This window comes from Sorex araneus, chromosome 4, assembly GCF_027595985.1.
Source record: "Sorex araneus isolate mSorAra2 chromosome 4, mSorAra2.pri, whole genome shotgun sequence".
In the NCBI taxonomy this organism is placed as follows: Eukaryota; Metazoa; Chordata; class Mammalia; order Eulipotyphla; family Soricidae; genus Sorex; species Sorex araneus.
In genome coordinates, this window is record NC_073305.1 from 135636286 (window position 1) to 135660486 (window position 24201).

Here is a 24201-nt window from a genome sequence, read left to right on the forward strand (position 1 = left end):
AGCAGGGCCCAGAGGGACCATTTCCAGTGGGCCAGTACCACCCGAGGAACTAGGAGGCACTCTCTCTTGTCACTCTGCAGGTACAGGAGACACTACTGAGTGTCAAACGTCATATCAGAGACAGTGAACTATGAAAGCGGGAGTGGGTGGGGAACTTCGAGGCGGCAGGGGGCTAGCTCAGGGGTCCTTGGGGAAGAGGTCTGCCTGGAATTTTGACAAATGAGTGCCAAAGCAAAATTTTAGGCTGACAGGAAATTGAAATTTAGAACCACAGAGGGGCCCAAAACTTTTGAAGTAGATCACACCCTTCACAAGAGCTCTTAGTAAGCTGAAGTGTTTCATGTGCCAGAGAAGAATTTCTTGAGAGATTCCATTCTCCCCACCTCACCCCACCCACCCTACTCACCCTGCAGTGTTGCAGATACTTTCCATCAGACATATTTCTAGGGCTTGAATCGCTAACTCGTCTGGTACTGTCTCTCCTTTATAAAGATGCCACTTTATCACCTGCGCCAGCTCCGTTTCGGATTGGTTGTTTATTATGTACCGCAGAGCATCTCCCATGGACAAACTCTTTAAGCCGTACTCCTTTGCAAAAGCTTGGGCAACTGGAAAACACCCAAACCTTAATCTTATTGTACTTTATCAATTGACCAGTTGACTTTAGGTGTAGTTTCTGGTTAAGAATGCCTACATTTTGCGTTCTTGGAAGAAATGTTGGGAATTAAAATTAGTGCATTTAGGAGTCATGAAATTCGCTTATAAATGGATGAGCATGGATAGTATCATGCTGAGTGAAATGATCCAGAAGGAGAGGGACAGATGTAGAATGACTGCATTCATTTGTGGTATATAAAAATATATGTAGTAGAAGACTGATATCCATGGCCAGGGAAAACAGGTGTTAGAAGGACTTGTCAATGGTTGGATCTAACCACAAGCTTGTGTGGGGTTGAGGGTAGGTAAGATAGAGAAGAGACCAGTATGACAATAATAGCTGGGAATGATCATGCTGAACAAGATCTGAGGGTTTTTAAAAATAAAAGAATATTCTTGATAACCTTTCAGTATCAATATTGCAAATCAAATGCCCAAATGTGGAGAGAGAGAGAGAGTAAGAGAGAGAGAGAACAGTTTTATAAGGGTATATCCTTTAGTGATTCAATAAAAAAGTTTTTAAAAAATAAAGCTGCTATGAACAATGGAGGCTAAAAAAAATTAGTACATTTACTGAATTAACACTGTCAAAGTCTCAGTAGCACTTCAAGTATGGTCTGGTAGATTTAATTAGTTAATTCTGTACGGTTTTAAAACATTTATTTATCTCTTGTCAGTTTTAGTTTAGTTTTGGTTTGGTTTTGATTTTTCCTCACACCAGGTGGAAGATGCTCTCACTCTCCACCTGTTCTCTGAGCTGTTCAGATCAGAGGTGTGGAGGGGCAACATACAGTGTTGGGATGAAATTCAGACCTCCTGTAGGCCAGGCATTTATTCTACTGAGTTATATCTCCAACCCTATTTCCCCCCTCAAACCAATTTAATTAACTTATTCAATGTTCAGTAGTAAAGTTGAATACTTGTATATATGTATAGCATTAACCACTCTATGGTTTATTTTTAAATAATCAGATCAATAGCTAAGTGCTTTGTTTCCCAACAGAAAGGGCCAGATTTTCAAGAGCTCTATAAAGCATCCTATTTGTTCTAATACTATATATGTGCTAATAGTTGATGGAGTATCCAAAATAGGAATCTTAACACTCCTTGGTCACTGGATTCTACCATTTCCTTTGTCTAGCCACTTTCTAATTCTATGAGGCAGTCAGGATAGCATATTCTAGACAATCAGGACTCAGTCCAGGAAATAATTTATAAAAATTATAACTGTAGGGGCTGGAGTGATAGTAAAGGAAGTAGGGTTCTGGCCTTGCACACAGCAGACCTAGGTTTGATTCACAGCATTCCATATGGTCCCCTGAGCCCTCCAGAAGGGATTCTATTCTTTAAATTAAAAAATCTTTTAGGGGCTGGAGCAATAGCACAGTGGGTAAGGCATTTGCCTTGCACTCGGCCAACCCGGGTTCGATTCCCAGCATCCCACACGGTCCCCCAGCACCGCCAGGAGTAATTCTTGAGTGCAGAGCCAAGAATAGCTCCTGTACATCGCTGGGTGTGACCCAAAAACCAGAAAAAAATTTATATTTTTATAAAATAACTGTGACTTACAAAGTTATTAATAATTGAATTTTAGGCATATAATATTTTGACAACAATCTCACCAACCAGTGTCAACTTCCCTCCACCTGTGTTCCTATATTCCCTCCCTGCAGAGCCAGGAGTAATCCCTGATCCCTCCTGGGTGTGGTCCAAGAACCACCCTCTTCCGCCAAAAATTAGAATAGCATACCTCATCTATACAATGGAATACTATGCAGCTGTTAGAAAAAAGGAGGTCAAGAATTTTGTAGTTAAGTGGATGGGCATGAAAAGTTTCATGCTGAGTGAAATGAGTCAGAAAGAGAGAGACAGACATAGAAAGATTGCACTCATCTATGGTATATAGAATAACAGAGTGGGAGACTAACACCCAAGAACTGTAGAAATAAGTACCAGGAGGTTGACTCCATGGCTTCGAGGCTGGCCTCACGTTCCGGGGAAAGGGCAACTCAGAGGAGCGATCACCAACTACATTGTAGTCGAAGGCCATGTGGGGGAAGGGAGCTGCGGGCTGAATGAGGGCTAGAGACTGAGCACAGCGGCCACTCAACACCTTTATTGCAAACCACAACAGCTAATTAGAGAGAGAAAACAGAAGGGAATGCCTTGCCACAGTGGCAGGGTGGGGTGGGGGGGAGATGGGATTGGGGAGGGTGGGAGGGACACTGGGTTTACGGGTGGTGGAGAATGGGCACTGGTGAAGGGATGGGTTCCCAAACTTTGTATGAGGGAAGTATAAGCACAAAAGTGTATAAATCTGTAACTGTACCCTCACGGTGATTCTCTAATTAAAAATAAATAAATTAAAAAAAAACTGCATTGCATAAGTATTTGTTAATTAGAAATTCATAAACATGTGTATCTGTTAAATTCCCATAACTTATATTATAATACACATATGTAGCATAGAAAAAAAAAGAATAGCATACCTGACATTTTAATAAAATAATACCTAGTATTTTGGATCATTTTCCTCTTGTGACTTATTTCATATTTTCAACTATTCCATCAGATGGGTAGAATGGATATTGAAATCCCAGTTTTTGAGAGAATGGAACTCCACTAAAATGGCATGATTTGTCCAGGGTCCTTATTTCCACTGGCTAACAGAGCCAAGGCTCCACCATGGCTCCCAGTAACTAGTAGATATGGTTGAACTACATTGTGGCACTTGTACTGAATGGACACAACTAAGGAAACCCACTTACTCTATCAGGTAACGCAGTGCAGTGAGGACACTCTTACTCCCTGTTCCATTCCCATTCCCCAGCCCCAGCCCAGTAAGCAGCTTCTTGAATAGCAGAACTCCTTGATCCTTACCACAGAGACTTTTTTTAAAGTCTTTGGGTCACACCTGGTGATGCTCAAGGCTTTTTCCTAGATCTGTGCTCAGAGATCATTCCTGGTGGGACTCCAAGGACCACATGGGTTGCCAGGGAATGAACCCAGGTCGGCTGCATGCAAGGCAAGCATCCTATCCATTGTACTATTGCTCTGGCCCTGGGATCAGAGCTATTCCTTAAAGTTCTTAAAATAAAGATGCTTTTGCAATGTAACATCATAGGACAACTGAGGAACTTTTGAGTCTAATTATTAAGAAGTGTTTTGTTTTGTCTTGTTTTTTTGCTTTTTGGGTCACACCTGGCGATGCACAGGGATTACACACAGGGGTTACTCCTGGCTCTGCACTCAGGAATTACTCAGGGGACCATATGGGATGCTGGGATCAAACCTGGGTCGGCCTTGTGCAAGGCAAACACTCTACCCGCTGTACTATCGATCCAAGCCCCAAAGAGTTTTAATAAGCAAAACAAAGCTTTCTTCTGAAAAACTGGAACATACGGTCCTCCTTTATTACTTTTGGTGGCAAGTTAATCTTTGACCTCTTCTCTTCTTTTTTATTTTCTATGCAGTCATTGAGTCGGAATTATTCTTTGAAATATCACTCATATCTTTCCAGTTTATTTTTATAGCTATGGAGTGTTCACATGCTTATCACACGATGTTGAAATACTACAATCAAGCTATTGTTGGATTGTTTGCTTAAAGTAACCACTACCTCCAAGGTCCAAATTTATATAAAATTTACTTCCACAGAGATGAAGAGAATAGATTTTTATTTTTTAACTCAGAATGCAATAGGTCGTATTTATAAAAATATAATTTAAATATTATTTTTATTCCAGTATAATCTTAATAGTTCCCTGGTTACATTTAAAAGTGGTATTCATTTGCAATTTCTTGTATTTCCTTTAAGTTTTGATATCAAGTTATGCTAATCTAAAAAGAATTTGTATTTTTTATATCTTTTGATCATATGAAATGTATTTATTTTAAAAAAGAAACTGGGGGAGACAAATGCTAGTAAACTGGGTAGGGCATTTGCTTTGCATATAGCAGACCCAGGTTTAATACCTGGCACCACATATGCCCTTCCCAACCCCCACACCTCACCTCCCTCACTGAGTCAGTCAGGAGTCAGCCCTGAGCACTGTGAGGTGTGGACCCCAAGCAAACAAAACAAAAAATTTTTTTAAAAAAAAGAAGAAAAGAAAAGGAAAAGAAACCAGGTCTGATTTTGTGCATCCAGCCAAGAGTAGCACCTGAACATCTCTGAATGTGGGCCACCCCTCAAAATAAAGACACTGAAAAACAGGCTTAATTGTCTTTTTTTCTTGCACTGGAAAAATTTACAAAGCTGCAAGAATTATTTCTTGAGTTTTAATTCTTTGAAACATTTCTCTAAAATCAACAGTCTCTGGGATTTTGGGAGCAGGTGATATTATTTAATGCTTTATCTTTAGTCATTATCCCATGTAGGCTTTTTACCTCTTTTTGTTTGTTTTTACTTGTTTGTCTTAGTTTTAGTTTGTTTTGGGGCCACTCTCTGCGGAGGTCAGGGCTAATTCCCGACTTTGTGTTCAGAGATCACTCCTGGCAGGCTTAGGGGACCATATGGGGTACTGGGGATCGAACCCAGGTTGGCAAAGCAAGTGTTCTACCTGCTGCACTGTAGCTCTGGCTCAATTTCTTTTCATCAGTCATTTTGGATAGTTGCTTCTTGGAGTGGTGGAATGGTGGCATTAGTTTTAGGGGATTTTGTTATGCTAGAGGATAATAAAGGCAAATACTTTTTTTTTACTATTTAAAAAATTATTTTAAAATTTGAAATTTTTTTTTTTATTGATTGAGGTTCTGATTTACAATACTGTTAATGATGGTTTCTCATGCACATAATTCTAACACTATACCCATTGCCGGTGTATCTACGGCCATCCCCCAGAACCCCAATACCCTCCTTTTCATCCCCTCCCAAACTTTTCCCACCAACTCAAAGTAAACACATCCTTACCTGTAGTTTTCCCGGATTTTGGAGGCCCCACAATTGCGATCCTAATGGGCATAGTAGGCTTAGGCTCAGGTTGGCGGATATATTTGATTGGGTTCTTCATAAATTTTTCTTTATTTTTCTTGTTAGACAAAAAATAAATATACTGACGATGGATTACAGGATACAGTGGATTCTCTAATCTTTCAACAGGCTTGATTGTGTCTCCTTCACTGAGCTGCAACAAACACACAACTGAATTTGTTAACTTCGATATTTTTTTGCACTTCCCTTCCAATTATATTTTTAAAAAATTTGTAAAATAAGAAAGTTTACAGAATAAGAAAACTAATTATAATCAAATGTTAATATTCAAAATTATGTAAAACAAAGTATTTAAGGACGGGAGAGAAAGTATAGGGGTTAAAACATTTGTTTTGCTTACATGGACCCCAGTTATATCCTTGGCACCACCTCTAAATACTGTCAGTAATGGTCCCTGAGTACAGAGTAAGGGGCAAATCATTCCACTTTAGTGGAGTTCCATTCTCTTAAAAACTGGGATTTCAATATCCATTCTACCCATCTGATGGAATCGCTGAAAATATGAAATAAGGTTCCAAGACAAAAATGATCCAAAATACCAGATATAATTATTAAAATGTCAGGTATGCTATTTTAATTTTTGGCAGAAGAGGGTGGTTCTTGGACCACACCCAGCAGGGATCAGGGATTACCCCTGGCTCTGCAGGGAGGGAATATGGAAACACTGGTGGAGGGAAGATGATACTGGTGGTGGGATTGTTGTTAAAATACTATATGCCTAAAATTCAACTATTAATAACTTTGTAAATCACAGTTCTTTTATAAAAATTATGTATTTTTTAATTTAAAAAAGAAAGAATCGCTTCTGAAGGGCTCAGGAGACCATATGGGATGCTGCGGATCAAACCCAGATCTGCTGTGTGCAAGACCAGAACCCTACCTGCTTTACTATCGCTCCAGCCCTTGCAGTTATAATTTTTACAAATTATTTCCTGGACTGAGACCTGATTGTCTAGAATATGGTATCCTGACTGCCACATAGAATCAGGAAGTGGCTAGGCAAAGGAAATGGTAGAATCCAGTGACCAAGGAGTGTTAAGATTCCTATTTGGGACACACCATCAATCATTAGCATGGAATAAGCTCATTAGATGTATCCCAAATATCCAACTTCCCTGAAATTTTACACCTGTTATTTTAATGAATGTGGCACACTTGGCGGTGTTTGGGGTCACTTCTAGTGGTACTCAAAAAACCATGTGGTATTTTAAAAAATTAAAAAAATATTGGGCTGGAGCGATAGCACAGTGGATAGGGCGTTTGCCTTGCACGAGGCTGACCCGGGTTCGATTCCTCCGCCCCTCTCAGAAAGCCTGGCAAGCTACCGAGAGTATCTCGCCCGCATGGCTGAGCCTGGCAAGCTACCCATGGTGTATTCGATATGCCAAAAACAGTAACAACAAGTCTCACAAGGGAGACATTACTGGTACCTACTCAGCAAATCGATGAGCAACGGGATGACAGTGATACAGTGACAGTGATTAAGAATTATATTATAAGTGACTGCACCTTCATTTTGACTGACCACTTTTGTTTGACTTTTTGACTTTTGACTTTTGACTGACCACAAAAGTACCCCAGAACCTACTTTACTGGGTACAGACTATTCTCATTTCCGTTGTGCAGATCAGTGAGGTTAAGAATTTTGCTCAGGCCATTCAGCTAGTGAATGGTAGATCTGAACTCAGGTGACCTGATTCTAGAGGTCATAGTGTTCATATCACCAATGAAAACAAGAAGGTACACTTGCCTAGAGAGCAGGTTGCTATCACAGGACATCCTTTCATTGTCTTTATAGCACTTTCTACTACCGGACAAGAATGTGTTTGTTTGTTTACTGATTGCTTATCATCCCTTCCAACCCAATAGAGTATAAAGTCCATGATAAAAGACATCCCTGTAGTCATTCACTACTCATTTTCCCTGGACTAGAGCTGTGATGAACGGGTTCTTAGTACAGACTATTTTCTAATGATTTGTTGAAAATTATTCAATATTTGAAACCAACGAACTCCAATGGAATGAAATTCTTTTGCCCACATTGCTTAAAAATACACATCTTGGGGCTGGAGTGATAGCACAGCGGGTAGGGCGTTTGCCTTGCACGCGACCGACCCGGGTTCGAATCCCAGCATCCCATATGGCCCCCGAGCACCGCCAGGAGTGATTCCTGAGTGCAGAGCCAGGAGTAACCCCTGTGCATTGCCAGGTGTGACCCAAAAAGCAAAAAAAAAAAATACACATCTTCAGGGGCAGAGAGATAGCATCGAGGTTAAGATGTTTGCCTTGTATGTAGGAACCATAGGTTCAATCCCTGGCAACTGCATGGTCTCCCAGGCTCCACTGGATGCAGCCCCTGCACACTGGCAGCTTCCCCTGCTCTGCCCCCAATATGATACAAATTTACAAGTTTTGAAATGGTCATAGTCTTCTGAGACACACTTTTCCTACCCCTTCCCAATTCCTCCTAGTTGGTTTTGTAGATATTGCAGTGACTGTATCATATGCACTTGGTAGTGAGTGGTGCTTGTTGGAAGTTTTGCACCTGTAGACTTTAGATGTGTGCTTACCAAGGGATGCACATGAGTTACAGTGCTTGCTGGGGGTTACACACTTTAGCTGTGGTGGTCACAGACACTAGGTTGTGCTGGAGACCACACTCTTAGTTGTGGTGCTTGTGTTCGTGAACAGCAGAGCTACAGGGATCTCATTCAGCATGCCTGTGCGTGTGTGTGTGTGTGTGTGTGTGTGTGTGTCCCAGGTCTATGGGGTGTGGCCCCTATAAAACCATGAAATAATGAGTGACACTGCTAAGTGGTCATCTAGAATATTTTTAAATACCTGGATTTTGCATCAAAAAATTTATAGTAAGTATATAAATATCTGTTACATGAACACTTAATACCTTTTAGATTCACTATATACCTGTCCCTCTCGGAGAGCCCGGCAAGCTACCGAGAGTATCTCGCCTGCATGGCAGAGCCTGGCAAGCTACCCGTGGAGTATTCGATATGCCCAAAATAGTAACAACAAGTGTCACAATGGAGATGTTACTGGTGCCAGCTCCAGCAAATCGATGAACAATGGGATGACAGAGCTACAGACAGTGCTATACCATCTAGACCCACTCTCCCTCTATAGTGATCTCAAATGCCAGTTCTCAAGCTGGCAAAGCAGGTGTTTTAGTACCAGGCTATTCCTGGTCCCTTCCTTTGAATAACCTTTGTTGATGTTGTTTTGGGGCCACACTCAACTATGCTCAGTGTTTACAGCTGGCTCTGAGATCAGGAATGACCACTTGAGGTGTCAGATATCAAATCAGGATCATCCACATGCAAGGCAAATGCCTTAATCCCTGTGCTCTCTTTCTAGCCTTTGATGTGCTTTTATAAAAGCAACCTAACTTTCAGATATATTTGCTGATCTTACCTTCACAGGGTCCCAATAGCCAAAAGAACTGACATGCTTGTAGGTAAAATTGATCATTTTCTGAGCAAGGGCTGGTGATATTGGATAACATTTCTCAAAAATGCTTGCCCGATTTTCTACCAGTGGCTTCAGTTTTGTATTTAAGATATATTCAACAATGTGGATTTTCCGGGCTCCATTAATGGCAATTACTGGTACCAGAAGCTTCTCAAATTCTTCCTGTGAAGAAAAATAAAATGAATTCATTTCAGTGGGAAAAGATAACAGTAGTACTCTGTCACAGCACATAGACACTGCTGTTGACTACCTCAGACTACTTCAGACTACCTCAGTCTAAAGAACAAATACTTTCCACTTCTGAGGGACTGTGTGCTGGCATCTAAATCTTTATTCCTACGCTGTTGTCATGTTGCCCTCATGTTAGTAACTTGTTTTCACAGTTGTAAGTTGTACTGACAAGGAGGACTATAATCCTAAGAAAGAGATTTCTTCTGCGATGTTAAAAAAAAGAGGCTAACCAGGGTATATACTATAATACTTTTAAAAAGAATTCTCAATTATTACTTCTTGAATTATGGAAAACCATAGCAAAGTACTAACCTGTATCATTTGCATATTACCCATATCTATCTCAAACTTTTCTCCTATTTCAGTTCTCAGACGATCAATTGCATCAGCTTCCTGTTCTTCTTCTTCTTCATTTAAATCGTCATCATCTTTTGGAAACTCATCTTCCAGGATATTTTCAATATCATCATCATCGTCTGGCTCTTCCTCAGTTGTTTCATCATCGTCTCTACCAAGCTAGGGGAAAATAACTCCTTTTACTACAGATATAAAGTATGTAATGGGGGCATTTATATGTCTTGCAGTGGTAAAGCAAAATTTAACATATTATAGTTTTATCGCAATCACCACATGGTCTCTGATATAGTCATTGGATATAGTTCTCCTGGCCTCCAGAACTGCTGAACCTTTAGCACTGCAGCTGATCCCTTCAGGCCTGCTATGAATATTGCCAAGAAAACCTTTCCCGCATTGCCTCCCTCCCAGGTCTATGGGGTGTGGCCCCTATAAAACCAAGTAGTCATCTAGAATATTTTTAAATACCTGAATTTTGCATCAAAAATTTTATAGTAAATATATAACTATCTGTTACATGAACATTTAATACCTTTTAGACTCACCGTACCTTCTAGACTCACTCTACCTCTATAGTGATCTAGGAGGGTGAATTGCTGCTATTTAAATGAGGCTTATTTGCTCCGTTTTTCACTGAATAAGAGAGATCATCACTCCCAATAATGCATTTTTCAAGTCTATCATGAATTTGTAGTAGAGAAACATAAAAAAGGACCAGAAGTCTGAAGCATCACCAACCTCCAATCTAAGTGTATTATGTGTGTTTTTTAAATAATCATAAATATCCCCAGTAGTCTATGTCCAAATAAGGACTCTGACCAATTCCTACTTGTCACTATAATATCTTCCTTTATCCCTTTTTTCTTCTAGCCTCACTATAAGAGAATCCTTCAAAAAACAAATAAAAGATATGTATGCTAGTGTTATCCTGAAAAAAATTTTTAAAATTAATTTTGCATAGGTATCTAAATTTTGATGAAAATTTTAAAATATGGTATTTCCATAATACCATATCACTGTATCACTGTCACTGTCATCCTGTTGCTCATCGATTTGCTCGAGTGGGCACCAGTAACGTCTCCATTGTGAGACTTGTTACTGTTTTTTGGCATATCAAATACGCCATGGATAGCTTGCCAGGCTCTGCCTTGCAGGCAGGATACTCTCAGTAGCTTGCTGAGCTCTCAAAGGGATGGAGGAATCAAACCCGGGTCAACAGTATGCAAGGCAGACACCCTACCCACTGTGCTATCGCTCTAGCCCACCATAATACCGTACTGACATTTAATTAATTAATTTGGTTTTGGGAGCCACACCTAGCATGCTTGGGGTTTACTCCTAACACAATGCTCAGGGATCATTCCTGGCAGGATGGGGGTGGGGGGCGCATATGAAATGCCAGGGATTGAATCTGGATCCAATATGTGCAAGACAAGAGCCCTGTCCACTGTAGTACCCCTCTGGCTCATGTACTGACATTTTAAAATAGCTAAGATGTCACCTTTATTTTTATATTTTATTTATTTATTTATTTATTTTTATTGATTCACTGTAAGGTACAATAACAAAACTTTCATGTTTGAGTTTGATCATACAGTCGTCAAACACCCATCCCTTCACCAGTGCACGTTTTCTACCACCCAAATCCCCAGGATGCCCCCACCCCACCCATTCCACACCCCCCCCCCCGATTGTGTGGCAGACAATTTGCACAATACTCTCTTTCTGTACTTTAGTTACCTTCAATATTTCGAGACCAGTCCCACGACCACTCATACCTGCCGAAAAGGCAATGCTAGACAATGTGTTTTGAGGTGCTTGTTCTGGATACAATAGGAGCAGCCCAGCGGAAAGGGCCGATTGAAAAGTCCAGGGCTACCTCCGCAGCAAGTCGCTTTGGTTTGTGTGTCGGATGTCACCTTTAAATGTGACATAATGAATCTAAATGCCACAGCAAATTTTATTCCATATAATGGTATCCACTCGCAAACAAGCACTTTTTAAATGCCAAAACTTCACACGGTGGCTTCTTTCCTCCATTAGAGCCTACTGTGTAATTCTGCACTAAGCAATGCACTTTATGTCCTAATGCCTTTAGAGTATCATAGTATTATACATCTCTGTTAATATATTGTAGATATAAATTACAATTACTTGTTAACTTTAAAAATTTTTATTAAAGAACTGTGATTTACAAAGTTATTGATAGCTGGCTTGCTCGCATGATTGTCCTTCATCTAGTGTCCTGCCAAGCCTATTCAGGATGACTCGAGTGAATAACTTGTAGATCACGGACAACAAAGCTGTCTCCCCTTTAAGAGTAATGGAAATGTATGCCTCATATCTTTCTAGAAGATACTGCTAGCCCAATCAGATATATAGGGCATTTTCTACTAAAAGAAAAACATGGCCACTTCCCTGCCCACCTGTAGGACCTCGGAGCTGGACAGGTTCCTAGTCCTGGGGTCACTGCAGCTGTGCCACTACTGTTGCCCAGCAGGTGCGTGTCCTTTGATGAAAGGGACAAACAAAGGCTTGAAAAAGGAGAGGCCGCCCCTCTCCTGGGGGCAGTGCTCGTGCCTAGGGAAGTTGCTCGTGTCACTGCCCAGCTGAGCTCACCTGTGTGACCATGGTTGATGTGGCCGGAGCTGTGGCGTGCCCATGGGGAGCCGGCAAGGGCTAACTGCGCGCCTGCGTGTCAGCGGCTTCCTGAATCAAAGAGCCCGCGTCCCACTCTGGGAAGGGGAGGCCAGGCCGGAGATGGGCCAGGCCAGGAACTGAGCAGCGCTTGCTGGGGCTGTGGCCAGCGCCACTGTCGGACCTGTGGCCTTCCGGGGAGTGCTGGCAGGGTGAAGCACAGTAACTCTGTCCAGGGCCAGCATTCCTGGACGCCGGGTACAGGTTCCTTGCCGCCTCTGCGCAGACGCATTCGTGGATCAGCAGGAGGAGGCAGGGATGCACCTGGCTGCCTGCAGGCCTCTGGGGTGTGGGCGGGGTCCGCCCAAGGCAGCTCCAGCCTCATGGCTGCTGTGTGGTCTCTGGGCTCGCCTTGTTTTAACTCAGGGGTCCAGGGGAGGCTCTGGGAGTACTGGGTCCTGTGCATTCAGGACCCCGCGAGTACAGGCGCCTGTGAGCACAGACTCCACGAGCACAGGCCCTGCGAGATTATACTCCTGTGAATACGGACTTCGTGAGTATAGATCCGCGAGCACAGACTCCCATGAATAGAGTCCATGAGTACCCACTCTGTGAGCACAGATTTCGCCAACACAGACTCCGCAGGCACAGAATCCGTGGGTACGAACGAACCCCATGAGTGCGGACTCCGCGAGCACAAACTCCTGAGTACAGACTCCCATGAGTATAAACTCTGAGAGCACAGACTCAATGAGTACACACTCCATGAGTACACACTCCCGTGAGCACACACTTCCGTGAGTACACACTCCCTCGAGCAAACACATCTGGAAGCACACAATCCCGCGAGCAAACACTCCTGTGAGTACAAACTCCCGTGAGCAAACACTCCAAGTGAACAAACACTCACGTGAGTACACACTCCTGTGAGTAAACACAGGAGTGTGTATAGTACCTTTTGTACTATCTCTTCAGCCCCAAATAGTATTGCCTTTAAGAAAATTAGCCAATTTAATGGGTAAAAAAACGTACACACTCCCGTGAACAAACACTCCCATGAATACACACTCCCGAGAGCGAGCAGTCCCATGAGTGCAAACTCCCGTGAGTGAGCACTCCCGTGAGTGAGCACTCCCGTGAGTGCACACGGGAGTGTGTATATAGTACCTTTTGTACTATCTCTTCAGGCCCAAATAGTATTGCATTTAAGAAAATTAGCCAATTTAATGGGTAACAAAAACGTACATATTCCCGTGAGCAAGCACTCCCATGAGTGCACACTCCCGTGAGTGCACACTGTGGTGAGTGAGCAGTCCCGTGAGCACACACTCCGGTGAGTAAGCACTGCCGTGAGTGCTCACTCCCATAAGCAAACACTCCCCTGAGTGCGCACTCACGTGAGCAAACACTCCCGTGAGTGCGCACTCCGGTGAGTGCCCACTCCCGTGAGCAAACACTCCTGTGAGTGCACACTATGGTGAGCGAGCACTCCCGTGAGTGAGCACTGCCATGAGTGCCCAGTCCCGTGAGTGCACATTCACGTGAGTGCACATTCCGGTGAGTGCGCACTCCCGGGAGTGCCCACTCCCGTGAGCAAACACTCCCGTGAATGCACACTCCTGTGAGTGCGCACTCTGGTGAGCGAGCACTCCCGTGAGTGCACACTCCCATGAGCAAGCAGTCCCATGAGTGTGCACTCCCGTGAGCACAAACTCCCACGTATACATACTCCCATGAGTACACACTCCCATGATCAAACACGTGAGTACACACTCCCATGAGTACACAGTCCCATGAGTACACACTTCCGAGTACTCCAAATATTACTGTCTTTAAGAAAATTAGCCAATTTAATGGGTAACAAAAAGTACATACTCCCATGAGCAAACACTCCCGTGAGTACACACTTCCATGAGCAAATATTCCTGTGAGTACACATTCCCTTGAGCAAACACTCCCATGAGTACACACTCCTGTGAGTACACACTCTCGAGTGAATAACTTGTAGACGGTGGACAACAGGCAGATCAGGCAACAGTTGCCGATGTCGGGGATATCTCCCTTCTTGTACAACAGGACGGTCCTACTGGTTTCCCATTGGGACAGAATCTTGCATTCAGACAGGTAGTGTGTGAAGAGCCCAGCCAGTGTATTGCTGAATACTGGCAGCAGATTCTTCAGGTGTTCGGGTCTGACCTTGTCTGGACTGGGTGCTGTATGCTTCTATACTGACGAAATGGTGTGTCGGATTTCGGAAGGGAGAACACTGGAAACAACATATCCATCCTGCAGAATTTTGGAATGTGGGCAGGTGAACATGGCTATGGAAGAGATCCAAGTAGAAGTCGTGGATAACCTTTTCCATTGAAGTCACCGACAATGATCTTATAAGAGGTGTGGTCTTCTTTATAGAACTTCTCCATGTAGAACTTCTCAATTTCTTCTTCGTCATAGTTGGATGTTGGTGCATAGACAGTGAAGATAGAAACTGTTGGCAATAAGCCACATCTATTCAAATGTAAACATCCGATTCGGGTTATTAGGCATTTGAACGAATCAATGCTCATGGCCAAGTTCGTGTTGACGAGGACACCGACAACACCGACGCCTCTATTGTTGCATGTTCCGAGGAACAGTTCTTCTCCATGCAACCTTGTGAGCAAGCCAGGTTCTGAAAAGGATTCAACATGATTGACCATATCCGCATGGTGACCAAGCTCATTGAGGTTTCTCAAGAGTTCAAGATGCCGTTCTGTCTAACATTCATTAATTTAAAGAAGGCCTTTGGTTCTTTTGAAACTGAAGCGGTCGTTGAAGCCCTAGTCAAACAGGGCATTCAAACTCAGTACATCAGGATCCTCTGTGATCTGTATTACAGATTCACCACCAGGATCTCACCATTCTACAAGGAAATGATCATCGACATAAAGAGAGTGGTTCGGCAGGGTGATACCATTTCACCAAAACTCTTCAGTACCATCCTCAAGAACATCATGTGATGACTGGAATGGGAAGGAAGAGTGAAGATAGACAGTGGGCAACTAAACCACCTCTGCTTCGCTGATGACATCATTCTAATAACACTGAACATTAGCCAAGTGGCACAAATGCTGGCTGACTTCGACCATGAGTGTGGAAAGGTTGGACTATGGCTGAATCTCAGCTAAACAATGTTCATGAGAAACGAACTAGTTCCACTAGTTCCTGATGTTCCATTTGCTCTCAATGGAACGCACATCTCCAAATGTAGCAGCTATGTGTACCTGGTTTGAGAACTCAACATGAGGAACAACTTGGTGCCAGAACTGTGCACGAGGAAGAAAGCAGCATGTAATGCCTTCAAGAGTGTCGAAGAAGTGGTTAAGAGAACAAAGAACCTCTGACTGAGTACATCTTTTTGACTCCACCATTATTCCTACACTAACATACACCTCAGAGACTTGGGCCCTATGAGAACAGGATAAGAACGCTATTTGGGTATCCCAAAGAGGAATCAAAAGAGCTATGCTTGGAATATCACATTTCACTCAAGTGAGAGAGGAATCTGGAGTTCTCACCTCCATCGGTGATCGAGAATCAGGGATGCTGTCTCATTTGCCAAGGTGTCAAAAATCAGATGGGCCGGACATGTAATGCGATTTGGAGATGACCACTGGACTAGAGCTATTACCAGCTGGATTCCATGGGACGTCAAAAGGATGCCTGGTCGCCCACCTACGAGATTGTCAGACTTCTTCATCAAGACCCTGAATGAACGGTTTGAGGCTCTTCGTATTCTGGAGCGAGCAGACGCCACTGGGCTACACTAGCACGCAACAGGGATGAATGGAGACGTTACTGGAACCCACTTGAGCAAATCAGTGAGCAACGGGATGACAAGTGATACAAGTGATTGATAGCTGAGTTTCAGACATATAATATTTCAATCCCACCACCAGTGTCAAATTCTCTCCACCAGCGTTCCCATATTTCCTTCCCACCCTAACCCTTAACCCATCCCTGCTTGACAACTTGACAGGCACATTACAAAGTTTCAGTGGTTCCAGCTTAGATCTCATGTTTTCAGTTTTGTTGAATCTGACTTTTGGATATATGGCTATACCATTCACTCATATCACCCATAAAACTGATATGCCAGTGATGATTTTTAACTTTTCTGTGATTAAATTGATGTCATTGCAACTATTTGAATGTACATAAGAAAAAAAAGTTTCATGGGAGATTCATCACTCCTTTTTTTATTATTGTTTTTTGGGCCATACTCTGCTGTGCTGAGTGAGGGTGTATACCTGACTCTGAATTCATGGATCATACCTGGAAGACTCAGGTCAAGACATGGGGTACTAGGGATCAAAACTGGGTCAGCTATGTGCTAACAAAGCTCCCTGCCCATTGTACTATCTCTCTGACCCATGGCCATTCATCTCTTCATGGGATTGATCATTAATTTACATATACATGTATTTATATCATTCACTATTAAGATAGGAGAGCATACTCCAGTTATTTTGTTTCTATTTTCCATGTGTATAACTGCAAGCGTTCTTACAAATGTGTGATGGCACTTGAATTGTATTGAGTTGATGCCACTCCATTTTTTGAGTTCCACTGGAGTAACATGCCAAAACTAAATCAGTTGTCTATCATCGATAAGTACTATAAGTGATCTATTAGCTGACAATTCTCTTAGATCCTTTCCCAATTTTTTTATAAAATTGAAGAGCTGGAAAATGTTTGACTTGCAAAAGGAATTATTACCCAGTCATCACAATTGATTCCCCAATTATTGCAATCATTCACTTTCTGAAATTTCTAGGAAGTTCTTCAAAGTGAGTCTGCCAAGACTGGGTGTTTTGCTTATTTGTTTGTTTTTTGACTTTTGGGCCACACCCAGTGGTGATCAGGGCCTACTCCTGGCTCTGTGCTCAGGGATCACTCCTGATGTGCTTGTGGAAACATACTGGGTGCCAGGGATTGAACCTGGGTTGGCTGCATAAAAGGCAAATACCATACCTGCTGTATTATTGCTCCAGCCCAAAGTCTGCTAAAGGTAAGAGACTATCTCTTACTATCGCACTTTTTAAAGCAAACTTTTTTATGTGTTTAACAGTGTAAATTTTATTTATTTATTTATTTTATTTTATTTTATTTTTGCTTTTTGGGTCACACCCAGCGATGCTCAGGGGTTACTCCTGGCTCTGCACTCAGGAATTACTCCTGGCGGTGCTTGGGAGACCATATGGGATGCCGGGGATCGAACTCGGGTCAGCCGCATGCAAGGCAAACGCCCTACCCGCTGTGCTATCGCTCCGGCCCCCAGTGTAAATTTTAATAAACTCTAAGTGAGTGAAAAGATTTAGATAAAATTGTTTTACCTTCTACTGTGCATAAACAGAATTGTATTAAATAAATACCCCAAAGTCCAAGCATTTTCTATATGGAAATAATGAGAGAGAAGAAAGTGATATGAAAAAAAAATCTCGTTCATAGTCATGCCTCAGAAAATCAAGTACCTCAGAATCAGCTTACCTAAGGAGGTAAAGGACCTGTACAAAAGAAAAATACAAAACTCTACTTCAGATAAAAGAAGACACAAGGAAATGGAAACACATCCCCTGCTCATGGATTGGAAGAATCAACATTGTCAAAATGGCAATATTCCCCAAAGCATCTTACAGATTCACTGTGATCCCTATAAGGATACCCATTACATTCTTCAAAGAAATTAATCAAACACTCCTGAAATTCATATGGAACAATAAATCACCATGAATACCTAGAGCAATTTGTGGGAAAAGAAAGATGGGAGGCATCATCTTCCTCAACTTCAAACTGTACTTCAAGGGGTAATAATTAAAACAGCATGGTATTGGAACAAAGACAGATCCGCAGATCAGTGAAATAGGGTTGAATATCCCTACATATACCCTCAAATGCATGATCATCTAATCTTTGATAAGGGATCAAGAAATATAGAGCAAGGAAAGCCTCTTTAACAAATGGTGCTGGCAAAACTGGAAAGCTACATGCCAAAAATGGGCTCAGACCTCTACCTATCACCTTGCACAAGTCAGAGAAAAATGGATTAAAGACCTCAACATGAGACCAGAATCCATAAGGTCCATTGAAGAAGATGTTGAAAAAACTTTCCATGACATCAAAGCTAAAGGCATCTTTAAAGATGAAACACCATTGACCAAGCAAGTGGAGACAGAGATAAACAAATTCTTAAACTAAGAAGCTTCTGCTTGACTGTCAGAGGAATGAAAAAGATTCAGCAGGTTATGAGACTATAGAGCAAAATAAGATGGAACCCAGCCTTTACAAGACAGTTGAATTCATACTAATATGACAACACACACAAAGGAGTTTATCCTGACTCCTTAGGCAGGGATGGGGAGGTCACTGCTGGCCAAAGTGCTTTCAGAAGTGAGACCAACACCATGTATAGGGTAAGAAGAAGCAGAGAAGCAGAGTGCTGGAGCATTTCATTCACAGGAACAGACCCAGAGGCATGAGAGGGCATGTTCTAAAACCAAGAGTTCACTTTGGTTGGAATATGGAGGTGTGATAATGGAAAGACAAGTCCTTTCTAGATCCATTATGACTAGACAAGGCCAGTTTCCAAAGCTAGGACTTTATCCTAAAATACATGAAAACAATGAAACTTATTTTATGGTAAGGCATGTACCAGGAGCACTTCTGGAGAATAGAGATCACTTCTGGACAATAACATTTTATCCTCAAACACATGATGTGATTGATTCACTCCACCTACACCTAAATATAAGGATGATTCTGAAAGGTTTTGAGTCATAATTGTCTCATGCTTTTGCCTAATGTCTTTATGCTTTTTCTACATAAATATTTCGAAAATTGTTACTCTTATTAACTATTTTTTCCACTTCACTTTTAGTTTTAGTTTGGGTTTTGTTTTATTGATTTTTGAAGTATCTTTTTTTCTAGCTCACAAATATATGCAATTAGTTCTAAAGATTTTTAATTAATTTCCTTGGATTTTTCTAGGCATAAACTTGCATGCAGATAGTAATACAATGTTATTGTTTAAAATATTTGATATTGACGGTATGATATTGGTTTATTAATTTTTGTTATTTTAAATATTTTATAGTGTATACTTAATTTTTCTCATAACTTTTCTGTAGCAAATAACTTATTGGCATAACTTGTCATGTAATAATGAAATTTAGAAATCCAAAGTTTTACTTCAACTTTCCCAATTACTAATATTATGCTATATGTGGTAATAATTTTATTTTTGCTAAATGATTGTTTAACAAAACAATCAAGCCTCATGCATGAAGGGACCGGCAGAGAAACCCAGGTGTGCGGGATCCGGGGCTGAAATCTCCAAGCCTGCTCGGATTGGAACTGGGCCTTCTCCACACAGACTCCTCATTTGCCAATGAGACCCCTCATTGGCAGCCACACCCGCAAACTACCCCCCCTCGCCATGTAATCTCACACCAACAGCCAACACCCAGAGACTGTAAGACCAAGCACCCGGAAGCACACAGCTGCTTCTAATAGCCTTGTTCTCCCTCTTAGAGAACCTGACAAGCTACCAAGAGTCTATTGCCCCCACGGGAGAGCCTTGAAAGCTCCCCATGGCATATTCACATCCCAAATACAGTAAAAGATATATACATGCCTCTCAGAGAGCCCGGCAAGTTACCGAGAGTAATCTGACCACACAACAGAGCCTGGCAAGCTACCCGTGGTGTATTCGATATGCCAAAAACAGTAACGATAGGTGTCATTCCCCTGAAAGAACTTCCAACTGTTGGGAAAGATGAGTAAGGAGAGGCTGCTAAAATCTCAAGGCTGAGTGTAATAGAGACGTTACTGGTGCCTGCTCGAGTAAATTAACGAACAATGGGATGACAGTGATACAGTGATACAGTGATTGTTTAAATGGCAAAACCCCATAATATCCTTGAATGCTATCTTGATATTTAATGTGAATTAAAATAATACCTCCAAATAATGAATGCAAGACATGCAAAATGGTACTCCTGAAATATACATGCTATTGGAATCCACTGATAATAAAAATTTTTAATTTAAAAAGATAAATGCAAATATCTTTACTGATGGGCACACACAAACATACAAAAACCATGGTTTCAGAATTAAAGTTGGGAAATACTCTAACTAGATAACATAAAAGAGATAAATCTTTGATTAGCTACTTCCTATTGTTGCATTGGCCTTCCAGATGGCTTACTTTGATTCTAAGCCAGTGCTGCTCAGGGTCAGCGGACTTGCTCACCTTCAAGTCTCCAAAAAAGGAATGGAAAATTCCCAGAAAGTAGGAAACCAAACAGTGTTTCTATATGCTGTGCTCTAGTATCTAAACATGTAATTTGCTTCATTCATCCACTCAAAATGTATTGCTTTCTTTCTAGTCCATATATCTTTCAGCACAGGGTAAACAAGAGGGGAGAGAGAGACAGAGAAACAGAGAAAGAGAAAGAGAGAGAGAGACAGAGAGAGAGACAGAGACAGAGACAGAGTCACACTGTTCCAAAGGAATTCATAATAGTAGGGAATAAAAACCTATCCCAAATCCTTACAAGAAAGAAGCTATTTAAGAGAACCAGTAGATTTAGAGCTAACTGTGCCAGGGTGTTGAATTATGGAAGATGAAATGAGAGGAAAGTTTTACAGAAGTGAATTTGTTGTGAACATTGAAGGACTTTTAACAGAAAAACCACAGGACATTCTAGGAAAAGGGACAAAAGTGCACCAGCATGGAGCCAGGCAAAGTGTTTGCTGTGTCCATCAAAGCAGCTCAGGGTGGCTGGAGCCTGAAGCGCTACAGTAGCCATGTCCAGAGATAACTGCATTCTAGTGGAAAAACAAGAAAACTTGGATTATTTCTTCCAGAATTGCTTAAAAAATACTTTAAAAATATGATAGTAAAGCACAATTCAGTTCTATGCAGGACAGGATTTCTCAACTGTAGTCCTACTGACATTTGGAAACTGTCAGGGCTCTTTGGTAAATTGTAGGATGGTTAGCAGCATCCCTGGCCTCTAGTCTGAGATGCCAGAAGCTTCTTCTAGCTGTGACAATCACAAATGTTTCCAGACATTGTTAAACGTTCCCTGAGAAACAAAATTCCTCCCTTGAGCATAACCACTGACAGAACACAATAACATTAATCAAATAATTACCACATACACAGCCAGTAAGTTTTATAATCGTCCTTGAGTATCAGTCCTATTTTATAAACTCTTGAGGTACAAAGAGGTTCAAAAGAATGGCATGTCCAGAAAAAACATGGTTAAGTGGTAGACCAAAGATTGATGACTAGATTCATGCCATGGCTATCAACAATTATTTATTGACACAGAGTACTGTAAGGATGGAGTCTTATAGATCTTGGCAACATCGGTAGTACGTACGCATACTCCAGAGGATACATCATAATTTCACTGAGCCTGTTTCTAGCTTGAGTTGCCATTTTCTAATAGGAAACAGTGGCTAGCATCAAAATTGGGACGATAAAGACCTTACTTAGGAAGTATCAACATATTTTACAGCAAATGATAAAATAGAAATGTTATTAAGGAGTTGGAAGGTTAATAGTGTCAAATTTCTTAGCGAAGGGGTTGGTTTATTGAGTAGTGTTCAAAGGTGTTTAGAAACAAAAAGCCCACAAGATGGCGACATTTTCCAATGAAATAAATGAAGTAGGCACCTAAAGGTGGAAGTGACTTTCAAAGCTTAAAAAAAAAGGTTTAATTTGCTCCTAAAAGATCAGAGAGTAAAGGCAGTAAGTTTTGTTACGTGTTAGAGGACAAATCCACAAGGGTTTTTATCTGACTTTGGCTCCCCAGTTAGTTGCAAAAAAGATGAATCACAGAACTACATCATCCGTGCAGAGGCCAAGGATGAGAAGACTTGGCTCTGTTCATAAAAGTAATCTCCGAGGTCCAAGTGGATTCAGAAGAGGTCTGACTCAGGGTGTCGCCTTCATTGGCTTAACAGTTCCACTAAGAGATCCTGCATTTGGTTTAGTCTTTGTTTGAGGCAGTAGAATAGATCTTATAAAAATCCCATTGAAAGTTAAAAAAAAAACCACAAAGTTTTAATTCTCACAGTAGCACTGTAGCACTGTCATCACGTTGCTCATCGATTTGCTCAAGCAGGCACCAGTAACGTCTCCATTGTGAGACCTGCTGTTACTGTTTTTGGCGTATCAAATATGCCACAGGTATCACCGTGTGGGCGAGATACTCTCAATAGCTTGCCGGGCTCTCTGAAAGGTATTTTAATTTTATTTTTTAAAAATTTTGTTTGCTGCTGTTGCTGCCGCTTTGGGAGCACACCTGGTGATGGCATGGGGATACCAGGGTCACTACAGATGGTATTAGTAGGGGTTGTATATGAGGACAGGGATCAAAACCCAGGGCTGCATACTTAGAAGGCACTTGCTTTCTCATTCCAACCACATTGTAGCTGTCCTTTTACTATTTTTATTTTGCACCTTCCCGCAAATGAAACAGTCAGTAACACATTGCTTTTCTTCACATTTGTATACTTTTAGGAAATTATTACCATCTCTTTGGAGAGTCACAGAGGAAAAAAAATAGTAGAAGCACACTGAGAAATGTAAAAATTCCAGAAGTCAACAACTTGGAGACAATCCCCAGAAGCAGAGAAGAAAGCAAGTGTCACAGGAACCAGAGCAGCGCATAGTAGGACAGTAAATGGGAAATGATTCTTTCCTGACGCACAACAGGCACCGTTTTTCTCCCAGTACCCTCTGCCTCCCTCTCAAAGGGGTGGGTTTTGTTATAGGGTTTGAGTAGTCCTTTCAAATGACACAAGAGTCGGTTTGATAAGAGGTGCAGTGAGAACAGTTGACTGGTGAATAAAAATCATATCAAATACAAAAATCTGGGAAGAATCTACAGTGAAGAATCATAGCAGAGTCAATGTCTTGCTACTTGGGATTGAGGATTACAAAGGTGCCAAGTGTGTGGAAGAAGGCGGAGAGGTCCTCTTGACTTGGTTATGAGGAAACACAGAAGTTGATGATAAAAGTTTCAGACCCTTTACAGAACTAGTTTGACTGGGCTCAGCAGGTTAATTTGAAAATAGTGCCTTTTAAAACAAAACCCATGATCTTCATTTTTTTTGGAAAGAATCAGCAGATGAAGTATCTGTACTGAGAACTCTTTACCATTCATGACTAAGGGGGTCTTTGGCTTTGTCCCCTGCCACTCTTGTCTCAAGATAATTGAGATTTTAAGGGGTTAAGGTGTTTGCCTTGCACTTGGTCACGCAGTACCCCATATGGTTCCCTGAGCCCTGCCAGGAGTGGTCCCTGAACTTAGAGCCAGGGATGAGTGCTTAGGCATCAGGTGTGGCCTAAAAACAAAAATAAAACAAAAGATAACGGAGATTTTACTTCCAGGACAACCTCACAGGCTCTCTGTCCTTGACCTAAGTTCCCATTCCATATCCCTGTGACCTGGGAGGGTGAAAATCAAAAGTGAAAACCAGAAAGATGCAATGTTCGCTGTAGTATTGTACTTTATATTAGATTATTTAAACATCGTTTGTGGTTCTCTTTCCTTTAAAATGTTCTTTTTTTTTTCTGATTAAAAAAAATATAACAAGGAGCCAGAATGATAGCACAGCAGGTAGGGCGTTTGCCTTGCACGTTGCCAACTTGGGTTCAATCCCCGGCATCCCATATGCTCCCCCAAGCACCACCAGGAGTAATTCCTGAGTACAGAGCCAGGCATACCCCCTGGGCATTGGTGAGTGTGACCCAAAAAGCAAAAACAAAACAAAACAAAGCAAAA

At 41.6% G+C, this 24201-nt stretch overlaps 1 protein-coding gene across 1 annotated transcript in view; it reads right to left on the reverse strand.

The window, feature by feature from the left end:
• AK9 (adenylate kinase 9) overlaps positions 1 to 24201 on the reverse strand; it is a 145311-nt gene that overhangs the window by 19290 nt on the left and 101820 nt on the right. The window contains exons 27-30 of the mRNA XM_055136724.1: positions 9680 to 9883; positions 9080 to 9298; positions 5570 to 5783; positions 407 to 608 (exon numbers count right to left, since the gene is read on the reverse strand). Coding sequence (XP_054992699.1) covers positions 407 to 608; positions 5570 to 5783; positions 9080 to 9298; positions 9680 to 9883 — 839 coding nt within the window. The remainder of the gene's footprint in view (positions 1 to 406; positions 609 to 5569; positions 5784 to 9079; positions 9299 to 9679; positions 9884 to 24201) is intronic.